Source organism: Engystomops pustulosus, unplaced genomic scaffold (assembly GCF_040894005.1).
Source record: "Engystomops pustulosus unplaced genomic scaffold, aEngPut4.maternal MAT_SCAFFOLD_233, whole genome shotgun sequence".
Classification (NCBI taxonomy): Eukaryota; Metazoa; Chordata; class Amphibia; order Anura; family Leptodactylidae; genus Engystomops; species Engystomops pustulosus.
In genome coordinates, this window is record NW_027285112.1 from 104,358 (window position 1) to 129,536 (window position 25,179).

The 25,179-nt window shown below is 44.2% G+C and overlaps 1 protein-coding gene across 4 annotated transcripts in view; it reads right to left on the reverse strand.

Annotated features, from left to right (window-relative positions):
* The window catches only part of LOC140109612 (endoplasmic reticulum membrane-associated RNA degradation protein-like), a 71,313-nt gene that overhangs the window by 29,642 nt on the left and 16,492 nt on the right, over positions 1-25,179 (reverse strand). For 2 of the 4 annotated variants that reach the window (XM_072132117.1, XM_072132116.1), the window contains exons 1-5: positions 20,919-21,055; positions 16,225-17,586; positions 16,052-16,146; positions 905-1,044; positions 718-819 (exon numbers count right to left, since the gene is read on the reverse strand). In XM_072132117.1, coding sequence (XP_071988218.1) covers positions 718-819; positions 905-1,044; positions 16,052-16,146; positions 16,225-16,505 — 618 coding nt within the window. In that variant the 5' untranslated portion in view covers positions 16,506-17,586; positions 20,919-21,055. Of the gene's footprint in view, positions 1-717; positions 820-904; positions 1,045-16,051; positions 16,147-16,224; positions 17,587-20,918; positions 21,088-25,179 lie in introns of those variants that run through there. The other 2 variants (XM_072132118.1, XM_072132119.1) reach the window with 1 other exon arrangement.

Genomic DNA, 25,179 nt, shown 5'->3' on the forward strand with positions numbered 1-25,179 from the left:
TACTGAAGGGGGCAGGCACTGGCTATATACTGAAGGGGGCAGGCACTGGCTATATACTGAAGGGGGCAGGCACTGGCTATATACTGAAGGGGGCAGGCACTGGCTATATACTGAAGGGGGCAGGCACTGGCTATATACTGAAGGGGGCAGGCACTGGCTATATACTGGGGGGGAGCAGGAACTGGCTATATACTGGGGGGCATGTACTGGCTATATACTAAGGGGACTGGCGGGCTATATAAAGGGGGCTGCTGGCTATATACCGGGGGGGGGCAGGGGGCTACTGGCTATATACAAGGGGGAAGGCACTGGCTATATACAAGGGGGCCACTAGGGGGCAGTGGCGAAATATATATTGGGGGGAGGCTGTGACCAATGTATTTCCCACCCTCGAGTCAATAGGTTTTACCAGTTTTATGTGTTGAATTTAGGGGCCTCAGCTTATGCTCAAGTATATACGGTACATACATGCTCTGCACCTGAACAGACAATATGAGAGAACATTAGCATAACACACGCCTCCAGCCCCAGCTCCTCCTCTCTGACAGAACATAGATTACAATGGTCAGATACTATGATTGATATCTCCACAACCGTAGGGGCTAGAAACAAAATTCAAAGAGCCCCTGAATCTGTGTAGCAGATCGTACATATGCTAATCTCCACCTGTGTCAGGTGGTGAAAGCTCCTCTTTAAGGGGTAAATTATGACACTCACATCACCTAGTGCACGCTCCAGACAAGATGTCATCTTCATCAAATGCAGTGAGATCTTGGTCCCATCCTGGCTTTTCAACAAACTTAGGGCGTTAAGGAACAACTGAAGAATATTAATTTCAAAACATTACAAACATTAGTAACTGCATGTGCTGTAGAGACGGTTCCTAAGAAAACTAAATTCATACCTCAGAGTTGTTGGTCCACTGAAACCAGTTATTAAATGCTTCTACATACTTTTCATTAGCTAATGACATGAAATGTGCATGTACAGCACCACACAAGGGTCCCAGCTTCCTGACACTCTCCAAATAGTCTAGCTCCTCACCTGAAAAACAAAGACATACAAAGATGGTGGGTGTTTAGCCCCTGAGATTCAACTGTAGGTCATAATGATTTTATGAGGATTTCTCCCATTTAATAGCAATGGTTGAAATCTGCAACAACTCAAAATAAAAAGGTGGTTCATAAACTAGAAAATGTCTATTTTCTAAAACTCAATGGTCATTTATCGTTTTAGTGTCATTATGGTTTTAATGAAGGGTTTGAACAAAGTGGCACAGATATATTATTGTGTATATGCCAGTCTTTTGTCCAAGTAAATTAAAAATTGTCTCTAAAGCTTTCCCATGTATTTTTTATATTTCTGCGCCACAATTGTGTCACAGTTGCATTTTTTTCTGACACTTTTTAATACTCCACACCTAAGGCTGCATTCACACGACCGTCGGGGGCACATATGTACGGCTGCAAGCTTGCGGCTGTACATACATCCTCCATAGATGGCAATGGTCACCCGGAGCTATAAGATGAAGCACACGTGTGGCACCGTACACAGGGAAAAGATAGGGCATTTCCTATCTCTCCCCGTGTTTTGGGCAGTTTGCTTGATTTATGTTAAAGGGTGATATAAAGTGAGTATGTAAAGTATTCAAACCCCTTCAGAGTTTTCACTCTTGCTTCTATTGCAGCCAATTAGTAATATCAAAAAAGTTATTTTTTTATAAATGTACACTCTGAATCCATCATGCAGAATTGTAGATGTTTAATTAATTAGCAAAAAATAAGAAAAACTGAAATATCACAAGGTCATAAGTACTCAAACCCTTTGATGTGACATTCATATTCACAGTTGGTCCGTTTCCTTCTGAAAAAAATGGTTCGACTTCTTCATTGACACCTTCACTCAAGAGCACAGGGCCTCCATAATCTTTAAATGGAAGAAGTTTAGAACGATCACAACTATTTTTCGACCTGGCCATCCAGGTCGAGGAACCCCAAGATCACTGTGGCTGAGCTCCAGAGATGCAATAGGGAGATGGGAGAAAGTTCATTGGTGCAAGCCACACACAGTTTGCACAAAAACACAAATAAAATTCTCTGGTCTGAAACAAAGATTGAACTTTTTTGTGATAATTTTAAGTAGTGTGTGTTGAGAAAACCAGGCACTGCTCATCATCTGCAAATTACAATCCCAACAGTGAAACATGGTGGTGGCAGCATCATGCTATGGGGATATTTTACTACTGCAGAGAAAGGATGACTGGTTTCAATTAAGGGACATATGAAAGCAGCCAAGTGCAGAGATATATCCAGGGTAAAAACCTTTCCAGAATTCTCTGGACCTCAGACTGGGCTGAAGGTTCAACTTCCAACAAGACAATGGTCCACATTTACTGAAAACAGCGCAAACTGCACTATGTGCAGTTTGCCTGTGTAGTGTGCAGAGAGTGTCAGATTCATGATTTGTGGCATCCATTCTTCATGAACCTGGTGCCCTCTGCAGTACTCCAACAGAGTGCACCTTTAACATGGGGCATGTGTCACCCTTCTGTCAGACTTTGCATGCTAAATGTTTATTTGTATGTAAATTCTTTTTTATTGGTTTTTACATTTTATAATGCATTACAATATGAAATCCATATAACAATGATGGATTACAAAACAGAATATGAAAAGCATGGAGGCAGTTTACCATTTACTAGACAAATATGCATCTCTTTGCATGTTACATTTGGTGCACGGTCCAACTGAGGACTGCAATGCCCATTTCAGTGCAGAATTTTGTGTCGTGTCAGGACCTAAGTAAATCTGGGCCAATGACCCTAAACACACAGCTAAAATAACAAAGCAGTGGCTTCAGAACAACTCTGTGAGCATTCTTGACTGACATAAGCATCTCTGGAGAGACTTGAAAATTGCTGTCCATCATCCAACCTGAGGGAACTGAAGAGGATCTGCAAGGAGAATGGCAGAGGATCCCCAAATCCAGGTGTAAAAAAAAGGTTGCATCATTCCCAAGACGACTCATGGCTGTACTAGCTCAAAAGGTGCTTCTACTCAATACTAAGCAAAGAGTCTGAATACTTATGACCATGTTTCAGTTTTTTATGTTTGATAAATAAGCAAATATATCTACATTTTATTTTCTGTCGAAATTGGGTGCAGTGTGTACATTAATAGAGTTTTTCAGCACAAAAAATGTCCTTAGTCAATAAAAAAAAAAACGTACATACTCACCCTGCCGATGATCGGCACGGCTCCTCTTCTTTCTTCTCCTTGCTGTATTAGCCGGCAGAGACGCGTCAACGCGTTCTGCCGGCCATTGCACACAATGAAGACATCATAGTGTGCGCAGGCCGGCAAATTGCGTGGAGGTGGCACCAAGAATCTCAGCCTCCATTTAGATAACAGAGTCTGAGGAGCAGTTAAAATGTATTCTAATTAATTCACCAAATAGGATATTGCTAACATGTTTAGGATGGCACAACGATGCCATCAAAACTGAATGAACCGATGCCTCATTGTGGAAAAGGGACAGATTGATGCTGTTATTTTTTTATTTTTTTCTTTAAAATTAATGCTAATAGCATAAAAGTATGCATGAATTCTAAGGTCATATGATTGCAATTAAGATACTGGGTAATGGGGAACTCCTCTGCTGTGTCCATCCATATCCAAATGTGTGCTTCTCCTACTGTATAAAATATATGTTTGAGTGAGGGGGAAAACTTTAACCACGCTGCCCCTCATCCTTGCAAATAATACTCTTTATCAAAATTTCTAAAATATTTAGGACAAGAGGCAGTCAGTAGCCACTGCACTTAACTCTTGCTTCTATCCACTATAGATATCCATGTGCCTGGCCAAAAATTCTATAGCTATCTGGTGCAGAATGTAGGAGTAAAGTAAAGTAAAGTAAAGATGCCAATGCTTGGCATCCTTTAGAAAGGTGGGAAATTAGCCAGAGGCTGAAAATGTCTCCCAGTCTCTCCTCTAGGATTCCTATACCTAACACTATAGGTCTACAAGGTCGTTATTTTGGCTTCTAGGGTCTCAGCTTCATCAACCCTTAATATAGGCAGTCCTGACTCAACCAAGTATGGTCAGATCTTATGTCTAAGTTCCGATCAAGCTTATTGGGATGCCGATTGATCTAGGTTGTACAATGCCTGATGTTGGAAATATGACATGATGTGGCTTGAGACAGTGTAAGGGTCTTTGTGGACAGAGAAAGAACTAAGCCATAAATGCCTACATTGCCCCTAATAAAGATTGTAGAGACAGCTCCATGTAATTACAATGGACTGTGCTATTACACCTGGAGGCTAAGGCCATCCTGACCACACTGAGGACAGCTGCATGTCATTGCCCCCTGGGGATTCTCCCAGATCCTGTGGGAAACAAAGACTCAAGTTACTTGTCCTGCAAGTTTGTGTGATAAGAATATATTGACTTTACATCATCATTGGATTGGCCAAATCAGTGGTGGAGGTGGGATGATGGGCGATGTGTGTGTGGGCTACGTGTGTGTGTGTATATAAGATGGTATACAGATCTTTAGTTAGAGCACTTCCTCCCCACCGTCTCTCTATCCCATAGTTAGTTTACCCTCTGTGTATTTCCCTGTATTGTACCCTTAATAAATCCCCTATAAAGATCCATTGAATATTGTTGTTAATTTAACCCCTTCGTGTCTAAACCATTTTAGACCTTTAGGACCAGGCCCGATTTTTAAAATTTGCCCTGTGTCATTATAGGAGGTTATAACTTAGTGGCGCTTTAACTTACCGTATTTTCCGGGCCATTAGGCGCACCGGACTATAAAGCGCATTAGTAGAAAACGCCTTATATATGGAAAAATTACATATATAAGGCGCACCGGACTATAAGGCGCAGTGTGGCCGGAGCCGCGGCGGAGGTCCGGGGGCGAGGCAGAAAACGGAGCGGAGGTGAGAGCGGCAAGAGGTGAGCGGTCTCCGGGGAAGGGGGTCTGTTCAGGTGGAGGAGAGCAGCGGACCCTACTTACATAGATCCCCGCTACCGGAGACAGCAGATCTCTAGCGGGAACTGCAGACCGACGCGGCAGAAATTGTTCGTGCCGCGTGGTCTGCAGTTCCCGCTGGAAATCTGCTGTCTCCGGTAGCGGGGACCTATGTAAGTAGGGTCCGCTGCCTTCCACCATACATAGGGTGCACCGGACTATAAGGCGCACTTTGGATTTCTAAGGAAATCCTAGGCTTTTATGTGCGCCCTATAGTCCGGAAAATACGGTAACCAGGGGATTTTGAGATTGTTTTAACGTCACACATTGTACTTCAAAGTAATAGAAAAATTTTGATGATATCTTTTGTGTTTAGTTATGAAAAAAATTGAAATTTGGCAAAAATTTCTTAAAATTATTCATTTTCAAAATACAAAATTTTCTGCTTTTCAGGCAGATAGTCATAGCACCCAAGTAACTTTCTAACTAACATTTCCCGAATGTCTGCTTTATATTGGTATAGGGTTTAATGCATCCTCTCTCTTTTCTAGGTTGTCAGGAGGTTCAGAATTTTGGTTGCAATTTTTCTCATTTTTATGAAAATCGCCAAAACCCTTATTTAGAGGCACCTCCTCAGCTTTAACTGACTTTGAGAGGCCTAAACAGCAGAAAAACCCCATAAATCATGCCATTTTAGAAACTACACCCCTCAATGTGTAAAAAAATCAACTTTAAGAAGTGTGTTAACCCTTTAGATGCTTCACATGGGTTAAAAAAATATGGAGGTGTAATTTACAAGCTATGATTTTTTTAGACAATATATTAATTTTGGCCAAAAATTAAACCGTTACAATGTATTAAATGACAAAAACGCCACAAAGTTTGATACCCAATTTCTCCCGAGTATGAGGATACCCCATATGTGGTGATGGCTGCTGTATGGGCGCACGGCCGGGCATAGAAGGGAAGCAGCGCCATTCAGAGCAGATCTGCAATGTCACATTTTACAGGCTATAAAATGCTTATTTTTTTGTAATTTGGACATATGGGAGATTATTTTTTTTGTGGATGAGATCCACTTTTCAGGTCCATCATTTACGGGGGGCTCAATAGCTAATGATCAGATTTTATTACCTCTTTCTTGGTGGTGGTTAAAAAAATCATTAATTCTTGTTTATGGTTTTTAGCATTTTTTTTCAACGGACGTTCACCGTACCACAAAAATAATGAGCTATCTTTATTCTATGGGTCATACAGTGATACCCCATTTATATGGCTTTTTTATGGTTAACTTGTTTTGCAGAATATAGAACTCATTTAGTGAGAAATTTGCTTGTTTTTGTATCGCCATGTAACAATGGGCAGAACATTTATATTTTTTTGTTTACAGAGCTGGTTTATAGCTTATTTTTTGCGGGACAAGCTGTACTTATTTTTGATATCATGTCGGGGTAAATGTTACTTTTTGATTACTTTTTAGGCGCTTTTTATGAGGTCAGATGTGAAAATTTCATAATTTTTGCACTTTTTTTTTACGCCGTTCACCGTACGGGTTCAGTGAGGATTTTATTGTACGGGTTGTAACGGAGGTTGTGATGCCCAATATGTTGTGTTTTTTTGGGGTGATTTTCACTTTTTTATGTTTTATTGGATTATTGCATGGGATGGGACTTCAAGGGACTTTTATTCTTTTTTCATATATTTTTTTTTTAATTGCACTTTTTTTTAAAACTTTTTTTTATTTTTTATTTGTTTTATTTTGTCCCAGGGTGGGACATAAACAAGTGATCATTTGATCACTTGTTCATTGTAATATACTGCAATACTAATGTATTGCAGCATATTACATAGTCAGCCTAAGCATTCTGCATAGGCTGACATCAGCACTGTTAGATCGTGCTGTAAGCACGATCCTAACAGGCTTCTAGTGAAGGCAACCCTGGGGTCTTTATCAGGCTTCAGGGTTGCCAAGGCAACGATCGGCACCTCCGTGCCTTGCACGGAGGGTGCCGATCGTCGCAGCGATTCACCATAGACGCCGTGGTCACAATGACCGCGGCGTCTATAGGGTTAAACAGCTGAGATCGCGATAGTCGTGATCCTGGCTGTTATTGCGGGATCCCGGCTACCACGTACCGCCGGGATCCCGCGGCGATCGCCCGGGCTCAGGTTCTGAGCCCGGGTGATCGCCATGACGTGATACTACGTCAAGGTGCGGGAACGACCAGCATCCTATGCCGTAGTATCACGTCAAGGTGCAGGAAGGGGTTAATATTAACTGGCACCCCAAAACCAAGCAGATTTTACACCTGATAACAGTTTCTGAAGGTTACAGCAATATCATAGTTAAGATGTTAGGCAGATGAAATATTTTGAACAGAAGTACGCAATAGTTGATCTCGCAGTGCTCTAAGCAGAGTCCCGCCACACTTATTGCTATATTCATAGTAATGTCTATGGCATTTAGCTAGCGCACTCTAAAGATTTGAGTTGATCCTGAGCCCCCTCTCTCTTATGGCGACAGCCGTGTGTTATCAGAATGCTGCAAATTATATGTTTGTGTACACAGTCCGATATAAAAATTGACGTCTTTTATGGTAATTCTGTCAAAGTGGGTCTTGATGATGTCTCCAAGTTCCCTTACAACAAGGGGATCCCCCAGAAGGGATGCATTTAGCTTCCACTGCCACTGAAAAACAGCAGGATTTGGGAGCAAAATGAACATCGAGATCAGAGCATGATCTGAGAACGTAATGCTGTCTATGGTAGCTCTCCGGAGGAGTCCCAGGTTATGGTGACGTAGGAACAAACAGTCCAATGTAAAGTGGTTGTCAAACAGTCCAATGTAAAGTGGTTGTCAGCTAATTGACACCTGAAGGCTTTTACACCCCTCTGATAAAGATTTTCCATTATAGTGAACTATAATGGAAAATCTTTATCAGAGGGGTGTAAAAGCCTCCAGGTGTCAATTAACTGAGGCTCATGAAAAAGACCATTTATTCTATGCAGGCTAGCATGTGTAAGTGTGGAAGAGCAGGAGGAGGTGTCAATCAATGAGTCTGATGCTACATTAAAGTCTCCACCAACTACTACTATCTCCTCTGTGAATTTTTCAACCACCAATGGAGGCATAAGTATTCACACTGTCTGCTTTTCTACCTTTTACCAAAATCGCTCAACTTTCAGAGTCACTACAAGAGTCTATATATTCCCATTGTACCTAGAGATGATGGGAAGGGGACCAAGAGGTGGAGAGAAAAAAGTTGAAAATGATCTAGAGGAAAGTGGCTATAATGGGGGAATACCCCTAATTCCCAGGTGGATACACTAGGGAAACACCTATAACAGATATAATTGGGGAACGTAGAAGAAGCGAAGCGGAGCTTGTTGACCAACAGGCATCAATTATGAATATAATAAACAGTCTAATAGCATCTTAACTCTCTCGTCCTGGATGCAGTCACTACTCTGCACTATATGCAATAACAAGAGTGGGAGGTACAGAACATAAACATTGCTACAAAAAGAAACAGATCACTGATCACCACCCCAAGTGCGAGAGACTGAATGAGCTGGACATTAGGAAATCTGCATGTACATGACATCAATGCCACAAACATTTTCGTCCATGACACATAACTAAATTATATTGCTGCAACAGAGTGAACGGATCTCCCTATCAAATACACTCTGTAATAAGCAAGACTAACACTATGGACAATGTAAAGTAATAGATGCAGTAATATTGTACATCAAATTTCGTTATCCTCAGAAAGGGAATATATGGAAGTGTCCTGTATCAATGTGACATAGACGCAGGTCCCCGCCCCACAACACATACTATACAATGCTAAATAGCTAATGCATGTAAAGGGCAAAGAACCATGAAGTAATACAAGCAATAATAAAAATCAAGAAAGTTCCACTTAGAATGAACATAGGCCTAACGATGAGGAGCCAGACAAATCACGATCCAAAACAATCTAGTTCGTTGTAACAGGCAGCAGTGTGCACCAATTTCTCAGATGCTTCTGCTGATTCTAGGCCTCTGTCGGTAAGGCTGAGAACAAGTCTGGTACCAGCGAGATACCCTCATCCTTATAAGCTGGGCCGATGAAATACGTTGCAGTCGTAGTGGAGGAGCACCTTCGTCTCAGGGGATCCCCTTGTCTTCTTGTCATGAGCCAGACCTACAGTAAGCCAGTTAGGAACTTTAAACAGTGCCATAAAATGGAATAAGCAACAGTGGTTGAAATAAGCGTCTCATGTTTGGGGACGAAACATCTGGATAGTTATGTATCCCAGTTTCTTCCATTTGAACAGAGACCACGGACCAAGCAGCCCTTATAATATTTTTTTTATCAGTAAAGTAATGTAAATGGCACAAGACTTCCCTGGGAGTGACAGTGTTTGATATCTTAGATACTGTGTGAATGCAGTCAATTAATAGTAGATTGCTGAAGATAAGCATCACCCTCTCCGCTAAGTTTTCGTTAGGAGACCTTTTAAGTGGACATTGTTTCTCCTGCCCCGATTTTCCTGGTCATCTAGGAGGAGTGTCAGTTGCTGCATATGTAACCTGGAACTGCCAACTTCCCGCTCCAGAGCGGTGACACGATCATTTAAAGCAACAGTTCCATTTTTAGTGTTCACAGTACAAGTTGTAAGCATATCCAAATCCTCTCTAAAACCTTTCAGGACTTGTTGGCGAGAGGCTTCTATCCTATTAGTCCAGGAGTCAAATGTTTGTCTTATAGGAAGGGCCTGAAGTTCTCTGAGTAACTGAAGCTCAGAGTGTATTGTGCCCCCATGTGTTTCTGGGGCAGAGGAAGCTCATTCCTTACATCATATTGCATTATTCTCCCTTGCTTTCAAACTATTCATATAATGTAATTTCAGTTATTCTAAGAAACTATTCTTTTATCTATCTACACAGGTTATCTGCCAGATGTATTATCTGTCTATTTTGGTCTGAAGAAGGTTTTTATAACTGAAAAGTATTACCTAGACATTTAACTTTATCACTGTTTGTTGTTTTAAATAATAAAAGCTTTTCAATTCAGATTATTTTCAGCAATTTATCACTATTGTAGATACGATTTGGCCTATTACATATAGTATAGCTTCAATTTATCACTATTGTAGATACGATTTGGCCTATTACATATAGTATAGCTTCTTTCTCCCGTTTTTTCCATTTTTTACTCCACTGCCAAAGTGAGACTGAGAGAAGTTCTGGTCCCGTGAGAGCCCAGATGTGGGACTCCTCCCCCATTAGCCCAGTGATGATTAACCTGTTCCCAGTCAAGAAAAAAAACAGAAAGGACAGCCGGATACATGTAGAATGGTCCATGACCTCCGAGCTGTCAATGAGTGTACTGAAGCTATTACCGGTGGTCCCTAAACTACATACCTCACTGGCAGCAGTCCTAGAGAACGCCACATTCTTCACTATTATTGATTCGGCAAATGTTCTCTTCTCTGTGCCCCTAATTGGAGATTGCCAGTACCTATTTACCTTTACCAATTTAGTATTCCAGTACACCTGGTGCATATTCCCACAAGGGGGGGGGGGGGGACTCCACCAGCCAGTACTCCATACTCCATAGCCCTACAGGGAGTAGACTGGCAGACTAGCCCCTTACTGGATGTTGTTCTTTTACAGTATGTGCATTACCTACTGTTATGTGCCTACATTTACAGGTTTGTCAGGATGAATCTATTGACTATGTTTTTTCTGTTCCAGAAGGGTTGCAAAGCTTCCGGAGACAAACTCCAATACTGCCAGGAGAAGGTGGTCTTCCTAGGTCACTGCTTCTCAGCCACAGGTAGACACCTGACAGAGGAAAGAAAGCTGGCAGTCAAGAATATGCCCCTGTCCTGATGCCCTAAGCCTCTTGACATGTTTCTAAGACTGGCCAGCTACTGCAGGCCTGGGATAAGGTCTGTTGCCTCTAGCCTAATGCTGCCCCGTTATGACTGCATTGCCTCTTCCACATTTGCCCTTAGTCAAGAGGAAATTGAAGCATTCCACAGCCTTAAGCTGGCAAATCCTGTCTGCCCCGACCCTAGGCACACCAAACCTTTTTTTTTGCACCGAGTATCCCGGCCATCCCACAGATGTCCTAGCCAGGAACATGGTGGCTTCCCCAGTGGCCCACTTTTAAGCCTGGTTAGACTCAGTCGTGAGGGGAGCCCCTCATGTGTCAGTAGCTGCAGCCAGCTATCTGCTCAGCAAAGCCAGTGAATTGATCCTAGATCACTCAGTTACTGTGCAAAGCCCACATGACTTGCACAGTCCCCTCACCCTGAGCATCAGAACAATGCCCAGACAGCTCAGACTCCAGTGTGCACTCCTGATGCCCCAGAACGTCACACTGACAAGGTGCACAGCTCTGAATCTTGCCATTCTGTTGCCAGTTTTACAGGATTCAGAGAGTAGGGTGCTTAACCCACATGTTGAACTTTTTCTCATATATGGCTCCAGGTCTGCAGGAGAAGACAGATAGTTCTACACTGGATATAGAGTGGTTAGTGGTGCACATGAGGTAGTAAAAGCAGAACCACCCCCCTCACACAAGACAGCGCAGGAGGTGGAGTTGACCGCATTCAAGGATGCGCTACAGCTGGCGGAAGGTAAAAGGGAAAACATCTATACTCAAGGTATAGTTTTCGGGTCTAAACACGACTATGAACCCAAACGGAAGTCAAGAGATTTCCTCACCTTTGCAGGGACCCGCTTTAAGCATGACATGCTTATTAAAGAGTTCATGGATGCTCTCTTACTTCCACAAGAGATGGGGATAATAAAAGTGAAAGCACACACAACTGGGTAACCCCACAAGTCAAGGGCAATGATGTGGCCGACAGGGTGGTGGAGGCAGCTGCACAGATGGAACCCAGAGACTGTCCGGTAGTCTCAAATGTGAGTACTGAGACTGAAAAGTTTAATCTACAGGTGTTCCAGTCCCTGGTGGCCCGAGTGTCAGAAGAGAAGGAGGAGTGGAGGAAAGCTAGAGCGCAGATGTCGATGGGACCTGGATGCTGGGAGAGGGAGTGTGCCTGCCCAGATCCCTGCACCCAACAGTAAGTCAAGTAGCCACACATATCCAAAATGGCCATCCTAGTGCTCATAAACCAGCCAGTGGTTTCTTCTCCTGTCATAAGACTAGTGAAAGCCTGTATAGTCTGTGCCCGCCACAACCCAGGTAAGGTGGTAAAGACCCCACAAAAGGTGACACACAAGCCACTTTATCACTTCCAGAGACTGCAGATGGATTTTATTAAACTACTAAAAAGTGGTACATAGGAATACATGCTTGTGTGCATTAATATCTTTCCAGGGTGGCCAGAAGCTTTTCCCACAACCAAGGCTACTGCCAGAGCTGCAGCCAAGAAGCCTGTGAGAGAGATTTTCTGCAGGTTTGGACTCCCAGAGACCATAGGGTCCGGGCATAGAACCCACTTCACAGGTAAAGACTGAAACCTTGTCCCTCCTGTGTGTAGAACAAGCCCTACACACCCCTTACCCTCCCCAAGCTGGTTGTGGGATTGAAAGACAAAACGGCACAAGTTAGAGATCCAGGAAGCCATGGAAGAAACAGGGAAACCATGTCCCAAGTGCCTTCCTACTGCCCTCTATTCAGTCAGGACCACCCTCAACAGAAAGACGGGATTGCCCCCTTTGAAGTACTTTTTGGCTGTGCACCCAGACTAGGCCTCTACTTCCCACAGACCCTATAGGTGATGGCAGGAAACAAGGTGGAATATACCATACAGTTGAGCCAGGCCTAAAAAGGCACAAAAGTGTTTCCGATTCCATTTCAGATCCTGACAGAGACCTCAGGACACATACCCTGAAACCTGGCGTTGTTGGTAAAGAGAAACACCAGAGAGAGAGTCTGGAGCCTTGCTACATCAGTCCTTTCCAGGTCCTGCTGACCAACTCCAAATCTGTGAAGTCAGCAAATGTCAGTGCTTAACTCCTTAAGAAGAAAACATTCAGTCTTAATGAGTGGTCTCACCACCTGTACCCAGGTTAGAAAAAAGGAATTAGTCCTCACCGGTAATTCGATTTCCATAAGTCCACCATGACGGCCCCCTGGAGGTTGCTTCCCCTTCCTCTGTAGGGACAGGAAATTGAGAGTATTAAAAGGCCCTCCCCCAACCTCCCACCAGTGTATACCAAATCACTACACCGGTATAGGCTTCAACTCAATTTTATTTTGCATGTTATATTCACATACAGTATTTACAAGAAGAAACCAACAAAAATAACAAGGGAGGGAAATAATAGGTGGACTTATGGAAATCGAATTACCGGTGAGGACTAATTCCTTTTTTCCATTTCGTCCCCCATGACGGCCCCCTGGAGACATACCAAATTATCCCCAGTTAGGGAGGGACCACGGCTTGTAGGACTTTACGGCCGAAGGCCAGATCTTTTGCCATGGCTATATTCAGTCGATAATGGTTAACAAAGGTGGAATTTGAACTCCAAGTGGCTGCTCTGCAAATTTCATCAATGGAGGCTCCCCCTCTCTCCGCCCACGATGTGGAGACTGCTCGGGTAGAGTGAGCCCTTAACTTCATAGGAACAGGAACACCTTTGAGACTGTAGCATTCCCTGACCGTATTTGTGATCCACCGGCCAATAGTTGACTTAGAGGCCTTTCTTCCCTTATTTTTTCCTGCAAATTGAACAAAAAGGTTTGAGTCCTTCCTCCAGGGACTTGAGACCTCTAAGTATCTAAGTACTGAGCATCTTACGTCTAGGAGATGCCATTTCTCCTCCGTAGCATTCTTAGGCTGACGACAGAAAGATGGCAATACGATCTCCTGACTCCTGTGAAAGTTAGAAACAACTTTAGGAAGAAAATTTCTATCAAGTCTGAGAGTAATTCTATCCTCAGAAACTGACAGGTAAGGTTCACAAATCGACAAGGCCTGGAGTTCCCCTATCCTTCTAGCGGATGTGATGGCAACTAAAAACGCTTTAAGCGTTTTAAGCGTTAAAAAATGTAAATTATTTGACTCATTGGGTTCAAAGGGATCTGAGGTTAACGCATCTAAGACCAAGGAAAGGTCCCACTGAGGGGAAGATTCCTTTACAGTAGGTCTTAAGCGGGTACAGGCCTGAAAGAATCTCTTTACCCACCTGTGTTCCGCAAGTGCTGTATCAAAATATGCGCTTAAAGCTGACACCTAGACTCTCAGGGTACTAGGCCGTAAACCTTTGTCGAAACCCTCCTGCAGGAAATCAAGAACCTGGCAAATATTGGGAGAATCTTGGTTAGGTTGATCTTTACACCAGGCACAAAATTTTTTCCATATCTTAAGATAGATAGCGTGGGTCACAGGCTTCCTACTATTCCTCAAAGTCTCTTTATTACCTTAAAGGAGAGTTTTTTGTGTTCAGGAAGGCGCTTTCAGGATCCAGGCTGATAGATTCAGGAACCCTGGGTTCTGGTGTAAGACTGGTCCCTGGTGCAAGAGGTCTGGAATCTTGGGAAGGATGAAAGGAAGGTCTAGAGCCAGCTTTTGTAGAAGCGGAAACCAGCTTTTCTTTGGCCAAAACGGAACAACTAGAATCAGCTTGGCCGGACTGGATACTAATTTCTGGAGAACTCTGTTGATCAGAGGAACTGGAGGGAATGCGTAGAGGAGATCCTGATCCCAAGGCTGGGAGAAGGCATCCAGACCCCAAGGAACTTCCTTTGGATTTAGGGAATAGAATTTCTTGACTTTTGAATTTGTCCTGGATGCAAAGAGATCGATGGCAGGGTTTCCCCATCTGAGGACAATCTCCTGGAAGATTTCGGATTTCAGGCTCCATTCGTGAGGGAGAATAGGTGTCCTGCTGAGGTAGTCCGCTACCTCGTTCTCTGAGCCTTTCAGATGGACTGCTGAAATTGAAAGAGCATTCTCTTCTGCCCAAGAAAATATTTCCTGGGAGATGGTCTGAAGTTTTTTTGACCTTGTTCCGCCCTGTCTCTTTAAATATGCAACCGTAGTTGTATTGTCGGAGAAGATTTTTAGGTGCTTCCCTTTTAGATCCTTGGTACAAGCTTTCAGGGTTTTTAGGACGGCTTTCAGCTCCCTTTCGTTTGAGGATGCACGAGTCATTGAATGGGACCAGAGGCCCTGAACGTACTTCCCTGGAAGAAGAGCTCCCCAACCTGAGGTGCTGGCATCTGTCTGGATCTGGGTTATTGGCCAGAGAACCCAGTTCACACCTTTTTGAAGGTGATCGAGATCCTTCCACCAGTTTAAGGATTTTTTTACTGCTGAAGGAATCTCCAATCGTAAATTCAGGTGATGGTAGTCTTTGTCCCATTTTGACAGGATCCAGGACTGGAGAGGTCTTGTATGGATCTGGCACCAGGCTACACATTGAATGCAGGAGGTCATGGACCCCAGAAGACTCATCGCTGCTCATATCGAGATGTATTTCCTCTTCTGGAAGTCCTTGATTTTCAGAAGTAATCTGTCTACTTTCTCCTGTGGAAGATAAGAAGTCTGGGTTAATGAATTTAAGGATACTCCCAAAAATTCTTTTATAGGACTGGGAGTCAGATCGGATTTTTCCAAATTTATAATCCAGCCCAATTCCTGAAGAACTTCTATTGTCACCTTCTTCTGTTTTTCTAGATGGCTTACCGAGTCTCCCACAAGTAAGAAATCGTCCAGGTATGGGACCACTAGGACTTCTTCGGTCCTTAAGTATTTGACCACTTCCGCCATAACTTTGGTAAAGACTCGGGGAGCTGAAGAAAGACCAAATGGTAAAGCTGTAAATTGAAAATGAGATTCTTCTCCCGAAGAAGAAACCACTGCAAAACGCAAAAACTTTTGGGAATCCGCATGAATGGGAATATGATAGTATGCATCTCTCAGATCCAGAATACACAAAAATGCACTGCGGTTTATTAAGGGAGTAGTAGATTTTATAAACTCCATCTTGAACTTGATATACGTCACCCACTTGTTCAGAAATTTTAAATTTATAAAATTAACCTGTAAGACCCATTTGGCTTCTTTATTAGGAAAAGGGGGGAGTAATGACCCGTACCTTTTTCTTCTGGGGGGACTGGACAAACCACCTCCAGCTTCTGCAGGGTAGACACTTGCTCCCAAAGATGATGTGTCAGACTTCCTGAGGATTGCCTGGACAGAAAAAACCGATGAGGAGGAGAAGACATAAATTCTATACGGTAACCATCTTGGATAATGGAAGTCACCCACCTGTTGTTTTTTATGTTCTTCCACTGGGGGAGAAAGTCCTTCAACCTTCCCCCCACCCTGGCGTCATTGCTTCTTTTCTGGTTTGTTTGAGGAACTGAACAGGAATGGCTTGTTTTTTCCTCCCCTGGAACTATTCCAGAAGCCTTGTCTCCAGGAAGATCTCCCCTTATTCTTTGGTTGGTCTTTGTTTGCTCTAAAGCCACGAAAAAACTGCTTTTTTGGTGTAGGTCTAGGTTCAGGAAAACCTTTCTTCTTATCCGCAGCTTTGTCAAGAATCTCATCTAGCTCAGATCCAAACAATTCACCTGAAAAGGGAAGGCTGCAAAGTTTTGCTTTAGAACGAATGTCCCCGGACCATTGTTTTAACCAGAGGGCCCTTCTGGTGGCATTTGAGAGGGCGGCATCCTTTGAGGCAAAACGAATAGATTCAGCTGAGGCATCAGCTAAAAAGGCAGTAGCAGATTTAAGTAAAGGCAATGAATCTAAAATTTCTTCTCTAGGGGTGCCTTCCCTGAGATGGTCTTCTAAACCCCCTAACCAGAATAGGAGAGTGCGGGATACGGAGGTTGCCGCAATGTTTGTTTTGATTGTAGTCATAGAAGACTCCCAAAGTTTTTTAAGTAGACAATCCGATTTCCTGTCCATAGCATCTTTAAGTTGCGTGGAATCCTCAAACGGTAAATCCGTCTTTTTTACAACTTTGGTAATAGGAATGTCTACTTTGGGTACGTTCTCCCACAATTTGGTCTCTTCTGGGTCAAACAGTAAGCGATTTTTAAAGTCTTTAGGGACAATTAACCGTCTCTCTGGTTCTCTCCACTCATCTACCACAAGACCCTTTAAATTTTCGATAACTGGAAACAACCTCGTTTTCTTCTGTCTCAGTCCCCCGAATAGTTCATCTACCATGGATTTTTCTTCTACTTTATCCTCAATTCTTAGGGTATCCCTTAAGGCCTTTATTAAGCTATCCAAATCTTCATTGGCAAACAAAAATTTGGGGTCATTAACAACCTGAGGTTGTGAAAAGACATCCTGGTCTTCTGACTCTATCTCGTATGAGCATGAAGGCTGTTCATCATCCTCTACGTATTCAGGACTAATTCAGGGCTTTTTCAAGGGTGGCCCTTTAGAGGCCTTAATTTCTTCCCTCATAATGGTTCTTAACTCATCCAAAAATGAGGGTTTCTCTTCCTTAAGGATTTTATCTAAACATTCTTTACACAGGCTCTTCTTATATGAGGCATCTAATTTTGCATTACAAATTTGGCAACGCTTAGAAGGAGCCTTTTTAGGCCTATCCTTATCTGGCACCTTCTCTTTGGGTTTGTCTCTTTCCCTTTCTTTTGGGAGATCTTTCTCCTGTTAATTTAAGAAGATAGGGAGAACTACATCAGTAAAGACCCCTATAAGAGACCCCAAATAATGGCAATAGACAAGGAAATAATTCCCACACATTCCAAAGCGTTTACTCACGGAACCCAGGGTTAGGGATCGCGTCTCAGCCACATCCGCCATGTTGTCCAGCTCCATGGAGACCTCAGCAGAAGTGAAACTACACTGCACGCCTCTAAATACTCACCTTCCGGCGTCTGACGTCATCAGTGGCAGCCCGTCTCCCAGGCTGCCCCACTTCCTGCGCTGAGGTCTCCGCGACGTCACTTCCGGTCACCGGAAGTGGGGCATCGCGCGAATAGGCGGATTGTGTGGACCCCAGAAGGAGTCGTATGGCCGCCGGCACGCCACAAATGGCAGCCCAGCACTGGAGACCCCAAGTGGAGCCAGGAGCTCGGACGAGGGAGCGCTGGGGAGGACAAGCACCCCGAGAGGTACGAGATCCATACCTCACCCCCCCCCCCCCCGGAGGAGAGAGAGAGGATTTACTCTCAACCCTATCCCCTGTAGGGACAGGAAAACACTGGTGGGAGGTTGGGGGAGGGCCTTTTAATACTCTCAATTTCCTGTCCCTACAGAGGAAGGGGAAGCAACCTCCAGGGGGCCGTCATGGGGGACGAAATGGAAATGGAAGATATCCCAGGTTTGCTGCTTTTCTCTCCGTTTCCTTCCACTGGATCCGATTGCAGTCCTCGTGTCACCTTCGTGTCCGTGGTGTACTGCAGCTGCACTGGAGAAATAGTGCAAGCTTCCAAGGTAAAGGAAGAGTTTTTATTGTATATACTTACAAAGTATAAGTTAAAATCGTGCGGGGCAGGTGTTTGACGCGCAATGTTTTTACTGAAACACGCAATTTTAACTTATACTTTGTAAGTATATACAATAAAAACTCTTCCTTTACCCTGGAAGCCTGTACTATTTCTCCATACATTTCCTGACAGAGGACCTGCAGTACACCACGGACACGAAGGAGACACGAGGATTGCAATCGGTTCCAGTGGAAGGAAACTGAGAAAAAAAGCAGCAAACCAGGGGAATCTTCCATTTCTAACCTGCGTACAGGTGGTGAGACCACTAATTGAGACTGAATGCTTTCTTCTTAAGGAGCTGAGCACTGACATTTGCTGACTGTGTGACTTGGTGGCTATTGTGGGAGATTGCGGAGTCAGTAACTCCTCTGAAATCCTTTTTCCAGTTTCCAAAAGTCAAAACCTTGTACTATAGAGGGAAGCCACCATGCTTCCATGCTTTCTATTGCAAACTTACTTATTCTTCTTGCTAGCTGGTAACTTCTGACTGACTGTATGCTCAGGGACACCCCAACCATGACCATCTATGTATCTATAGGGCGGACCAGAATGCCCCCAGGGTAGGAGACTTTACCTACGTTTTGTGCAATAAGACAATGACCTTCTTTAACATCGACAGGACAAGTAACCATGTATTAGCAGTGTCTGATATGTACTGGATTTGTGGGGATAGAAGAGTCAGGTCAAGCCTGTCTTTAGGCTGGGAAGGTGAGTATGCTGTGATAAAATGCATTCCTTCCTCGTCATCCCCAAGGATAAGTTTGATCGGATACATGAAGAAAAGGTAGAGAATCCCAAGGGATTTGGGAGGTCTAAGAGAGAAGCACTTAGATGACAACTTTATAGATACAGTAGGAGTACAAAGGGGGGACCCTTTGTTCAAGGCCCACAATCAAGGCCCACAATCAGATATGGTCAGGTCTAGAGTCCATTATCCTCCAGATAGCCATGAACAAAAATGTTGATTGGGTTAACTGTGGTTATTGTAGAGATTGTAGAGATTTGTGAATTATATCAGAGATGCTTTTGGAGGTGTCGCTGAACAGCTGAACGCAACCTCCATCATGGCGTTCCAGAACAGCTGCTTTGGACATGATCATTGATGAGAAGGGAGGAGCCTGTGAGATGGTGGGAGAAGCTTGTTGCATGTACATCCTGAATGACACCGCCCCCTATGGATCCATTACCCATGCCCTTGAAAAGATTGAAGGACTGTTCAGGGAACTCAAGAAAAACTCTGGAGTGAACACTTTGTCCTTGACTTTGTGGTCGGGGGACTGGGGTGGGGGTGATATTGGGGATTGTGATTTTGCACTTGTCATTTATTGCGTGTTGTGTGGGCCCCCTCATCGAGTCCACCATGTCCCAGATGCCAAGAATGGCAAGAACCACGAGAGGAGAAGTGCCCGGAGTGGAGGATACCTCCTTTTTGATGAACCAGCCTGTTACTGTGACCTGTGAACTATGGAAACTCAGTTATGTGATTTGAATATGCAGACCTGTAACCCTTGAGTGACTGGCCTCCCGTGAATCTGGTGAAGTCCAGCAGGCAAAGGGGCTAGCCTCCCTGAATGTACCTGGAGTTTGAGGAGGTCACTCAGGACAGAGTTACAAGCCATGCAAGACTCAAAAGGGGGAAATGTTAAGGAGATCGAATTGGTCTTGGACGCCAGGTTGCTCACTGTTCGCCATTTTAAAGACTCAGTATTCATTTCACATAATTTGTCTAGTGAAAACTAAAGTTTGGGTGGGGTTTTTTTATTCAAACAAAGTAAGGTAGAAAACACAAAGACTTATCGCTAGCTAGCACCACCTAGGGGAAGGATATCAGGAGAGCTCCTGGGCATTTTGTGTGCTTGCATTTCCGGGGTCAAACCACCCAATGATATTGCCGGTTTGTGTACTTTCACGCCGTGCAAAGTGTCTTATGATTTTCTATATAAGTGTCTCAGTGGCAAAAATAAACACAGTCTTGAGTTGATCTTCAGTAAGGTCAGTGTGTCTTTTCTGTGTTATTCATTCCATTCCAGCACTGGAAACAAAGACTCATATAATTTGGAAATCACCTTACAACGCTGACGGGGACTGTTAAAGCCTTGTGTATCCAAAGACCCTTATGGTCATCTTTAACATTAACTTTTCTTTGTGGGAAAACCTCTTTAATAGCAGAAAAGTAGCGCGGCAGCCCACATCTTTTTTTCAGCTATTAATAATGGATGCCAATAACGGAAAGTCCATTCAAATCTGAAAGGAACGAAAGGAGAGCAGAAGACCTTCCATTTTTATTTTCCGTTTTGCTCTTGTTAAATGGAGAGTGTAATACAATGCCCAGATACAAATGTGAAATGGGCCTAAGGGCTAAATTTTTTGTATCATATGTGAGATACAAGAACAAATCCATTAAATATGACATCTCTAGACTGATTGACTACATAGCCTCCTGGATCTGTCCAAGTGCTAAATTATGGCCAAGGGTAGTGTATAACTAACCTGAGGACTGATATGCCACTTTCTCACAGATTCGGCCCCAGCACACTTCATTTTCTTTGTCTAAGAGACTTGCTATGTCCACGTTCTCTTGAATCTCATTTCCAAGCAAACAAACCATACGATACACTGCGGGTGACAAGCATGTGGTAAGAGGTATGGATCCAGCCATCTGCAAGACAAAGTTTACTTTTAAACAACATGTTACAACTGTACACAAAACCACAGGAATATGTGATACAAATTTTTCATGCAATTTTTCCACGAGAGTGTGCAGGGAGGTGGAGGCAAGAAGCAATGTAGCTGAGGGAGGTGGGAGGGGTTTTTAATTCAAAATCGAGGAAGACGGCCTGTTTGTGGAGGGGGGCACTTACATTGAGCAACGTTGACCCCACCCAGGGGACAACTAGGCAGGGAGCTAGGTAAAGTCATCTCCACCAAAATGGACTCCAAAGCCCTGGTTTCCTAGTCACTCTCGCAGTTCTAATCTGGGTGCAGACATTCCATCCCAGTGCCTGGTTCCTCTGATCAATAGCAGAGCAGCTTCACTAATGAGCATGTACAGTGCAGTGCAGACATTCATGTACAAAGTTCAAAAATTGTTTGATAACTAACATTTCCCATATGTCTGCTTTAACTTGGCATCATTTTTCAAACATCCTTTCCTTTTTTTAGGATTTAGGAGGCTTATACCGTTAGGTGTGATTTTTTCCGATTTTCACAAAAATCATCAACACCTACTTTTGGAGTGCCAATTTAGTTAGAAGTGACTTTATAAAGGCCTACATGACAGAAAACCCCCACAAATTACACCATTTTAGAAAAATATACAAAACAACCTTTGGGAGGTTTGTTACCCCTTTGAGCGTTTCATGAGGATGAAAAATAAATGAATATATTGTAAGATAAAATTACATTTCTGTCATTTCCCTTTCATATAACACTAAAATTTGCACCTTCACAATGAGTTAAAAAGGTAAATGCATTTACAATGTTTAGTGCAATTCCTCCTGAGTATGCCAATACCCATTTTGTCACTGTATCCTGCTGTACAGGCACAGGGGGGCACTTGGAAGGGAAAGAGCGTTTTTTTGTTTTTCGAGGACAAAATATGGCTGAAAAAGTTTTCATGTGTCAGGATGCATTTGGAGAGCCATAATGGTACCGAAACAGAGGAAAACCCCAACAAGTGACACCATTTTGGAAAGTACACCCCTTGGTGTAAGAACACCCAAGGTGTAATTTGTGTATTTTGCCCGACAGGTGTTTGATTCAATTGGGGCCCCTAAAAGGAAAAAGATTAAAATGTTCTCCAAAAAGTTACTTTTACCCCAAATTTTTTTAAGCCATATTGTAAGATAAAATTACATTTCTGTCATTTCCCTTTCATATAACACTAAAATTTGCACCTTCACAATGAGTTAAAAAGGTAAATGCATTTACAATGTTTAGTGCAATTCCTCCTGAGTATGCCAATACCCATTTTGTCACTGTATCCTGCTGTACAGGCACAGGGGGGCACTTGGAAGGGAAAGAGCGTTTTTTTGTTTTTAGAGGACAAAATATGGCTGAAAAAGTTTTCATGTGTCAGGATGCATTTGGAGAGCCATAATGGTACCGAAACAGAGGAAAACCCCAACAAGTGACACCATTTTGGAAAGTACACCCCTTGGTGTAAGAACACCCAAGGTGTAATTTGTGTATTTTGCCCGACAGGTGTTTGATTCAATTGGGGCCCCTAAAAGGAAAAAGATTAAAATGTTCTCCAAAAAGTTACTTTTACCCCAAATTTTTTTAAGCCACAAGGGATAAAAGATGAAACAATCCCCATAAAAAAGTATAATTTTACAGAAATCCTTTACACGTGTCAGGACTAGAGATGAGCGAACATACTCGTCCGAGCTTGATGCTCGTTCGAGCATTAGCGTACTCGAAACTGCTCGTTGCTCGGACGAATACTTCGCCCGCTCGAGAAAATGGCATCTCCCGCCGTTGTGATTTTTGGCGACCAGAAACAGAGCCAATCACAAGCCTGGAGACTCTGCACTCCACCCAGCATGACGTGGTACGCTTACACGTCGATAGCAGTGGTTGGCTGGCCAGATCAGGTGACCCTGGAATAGACTAGCCCCTGCCCGCGCTGCTCGGATCATTCTGTCTGGATGCCGCTAGGGAGAGAGCTGCTGCTGGTCAGGGAAAGCGTTAGGGTGTTCTATTAGAATAGTGTTAGGCAGGAGTGATTCTACAAGAACCCAACAGCCCTTCTTAGGGCTACAATAACGTTTTATTTTACTTTTTTTTTATTTGCCTGTGGCTGGGCTTGCTGCCATTAGTAGTGCAGCTAGTACCATATTGTGAGTAATTTGCAGGGAGACTTGCTACCGTTGTGTTTAGCTCTTAGTGACACACATATCCACCTTAAACACCGAAGTGGGACAATTTATTAGGGGTTTGATTTGAATTAGGCAGAGTCTGCTGATTTATTTTTTTTTACGTTTATTTCTTTTTATAACTCAAAGTAATCTGGCAAAGCAGTGTGCTTTCAGTGTAGGCTAGAAAATAGCCATAGGAGAACCCCAACGGCTCCTCCACCTCAGCCTCCTTCCCCCCAGTCTGCCCCCTCCCAGCAAAATTTGGCATTTGAACCGGCATACTCTGAGCAACTGTTTTCTGGACCCTTCCCACAGTCACAAACCACTTGTCCGGTTGCTGCTGAGCTATTTTTCGATGCCCAGGTTTTCCACCAATCGCAGTCTGTGGGTGATGATGACATTATTGACGTAGTGGAAGAAGTGTGTAAAGAGGTGTCGGACGATGAGGAGACACGGTTGTCAGACAGTGGTGAAGTTGTTGTCAGGGCAGGAAGTCCGAGGGGGGAGCAGACTGAGGGATCGGAGGATGATGAGGTGACAGACCCAAGCTGGGTTGATAGGCCGGGTGAACACAGTGCTTCTGAGACGGAGGCGAGTCCTATAGCAGAACAGGTTGGAAGAGGCAGTGGTGGGGCCAGACGGAGAGGCAGGGCCAGAGCTGGTGCATCAGCGCCAAATGTTTCCCGTAGTCAAGCTCCCGTGTCGAGGGCTAGATTTTCAGAAGTCTGGAGGTTCTTTAAAGAAACACCGGATGACCGACGGACTGTGGTGTGCAACCTGTGCCAAACCAGGATCAGCAGGGGTTCCACAACTACTAGCTTAACTACCCCCAGTATGCGCAGGCATATGAATGCTAAACACCCTACTCAATGGCACCAAGCCCGTTCACCTCCGGCCGGGCACAACACTGCTCCTTCCCCTGTGTCATCTGCTAGTCAGCCCCCTGCCCAGGACCCCGGCCCAAACACCTCCCGTGCGAAAAACCCATCTTCGCCTCCACGATCCACCAGCGTTCAGCTCTCCATACCCCAGACGCTGGAGCACAAAAGGAAGTATAGTGCAACCCACCCACATTCCCAAGCCCTCAACGTCCACATCTCCAAATTGCTTAGCCTGGAGATGCTGCCCTATAGGCTGGTAGAGACCAAGGCCTTTCGAAACCTCATGGCGGCGGCCGTCCCTCGGTATTCGGTCCCCAGCCGCCACTACTTTTCCCGATGTGCCTTCCCAGCCCTGCACAAGCACGTGTCAGAGAACATCATCCGTGCCCTGACCAACGCAGTTTCTGACAAGGTCCACCTGACCACGGACACGTGGACGAGTGCTGCCGGGCAGGGCCACTATATACCGCTCACGGCACATTGGGTTAACTTGGTGGAGGCTGGTACCGAGTCTGACCCTGGGGCTGGTCATATACTGCCGACGCCGAGGATTGCGGGGCCTACCTCGGTCCAGGTCTCAAAGGCCTACTATGCCTCCTCCTCCTCCCACCCCTCCTCCACCTCCTCCTCCGAATTACCATCCGTGGGCATGGCGCCATCAGTCGGTAGCGGCTCTGCAACTCGGCAGACTGACACATGTGCCATGCCTGGCCCATGTGTTAAATCTCATAGTTCAGCGTTTCCTCAAGACATACCCCAATCTGTCTGATTTGCTCACGAAGGTGCGCCGCACCTGTGTGCATTTCAGGAAGTCCAGCACAGATGCTGCCACTCTCAGGGCAGCGCAGCGCCGCCTCCAACTGCCCGCTCACCGACTGTTGTGCGACGTGCCCACGAGGTGGAATTCAACATTAACCATGTTATCCAGAGTTTACCAGCAGCGCAGAGCGATTGTAGACTGCCAGATGTCAACTTCCACCAGAACTGGTAGTCAGGTCAGTCAGCTTCCTC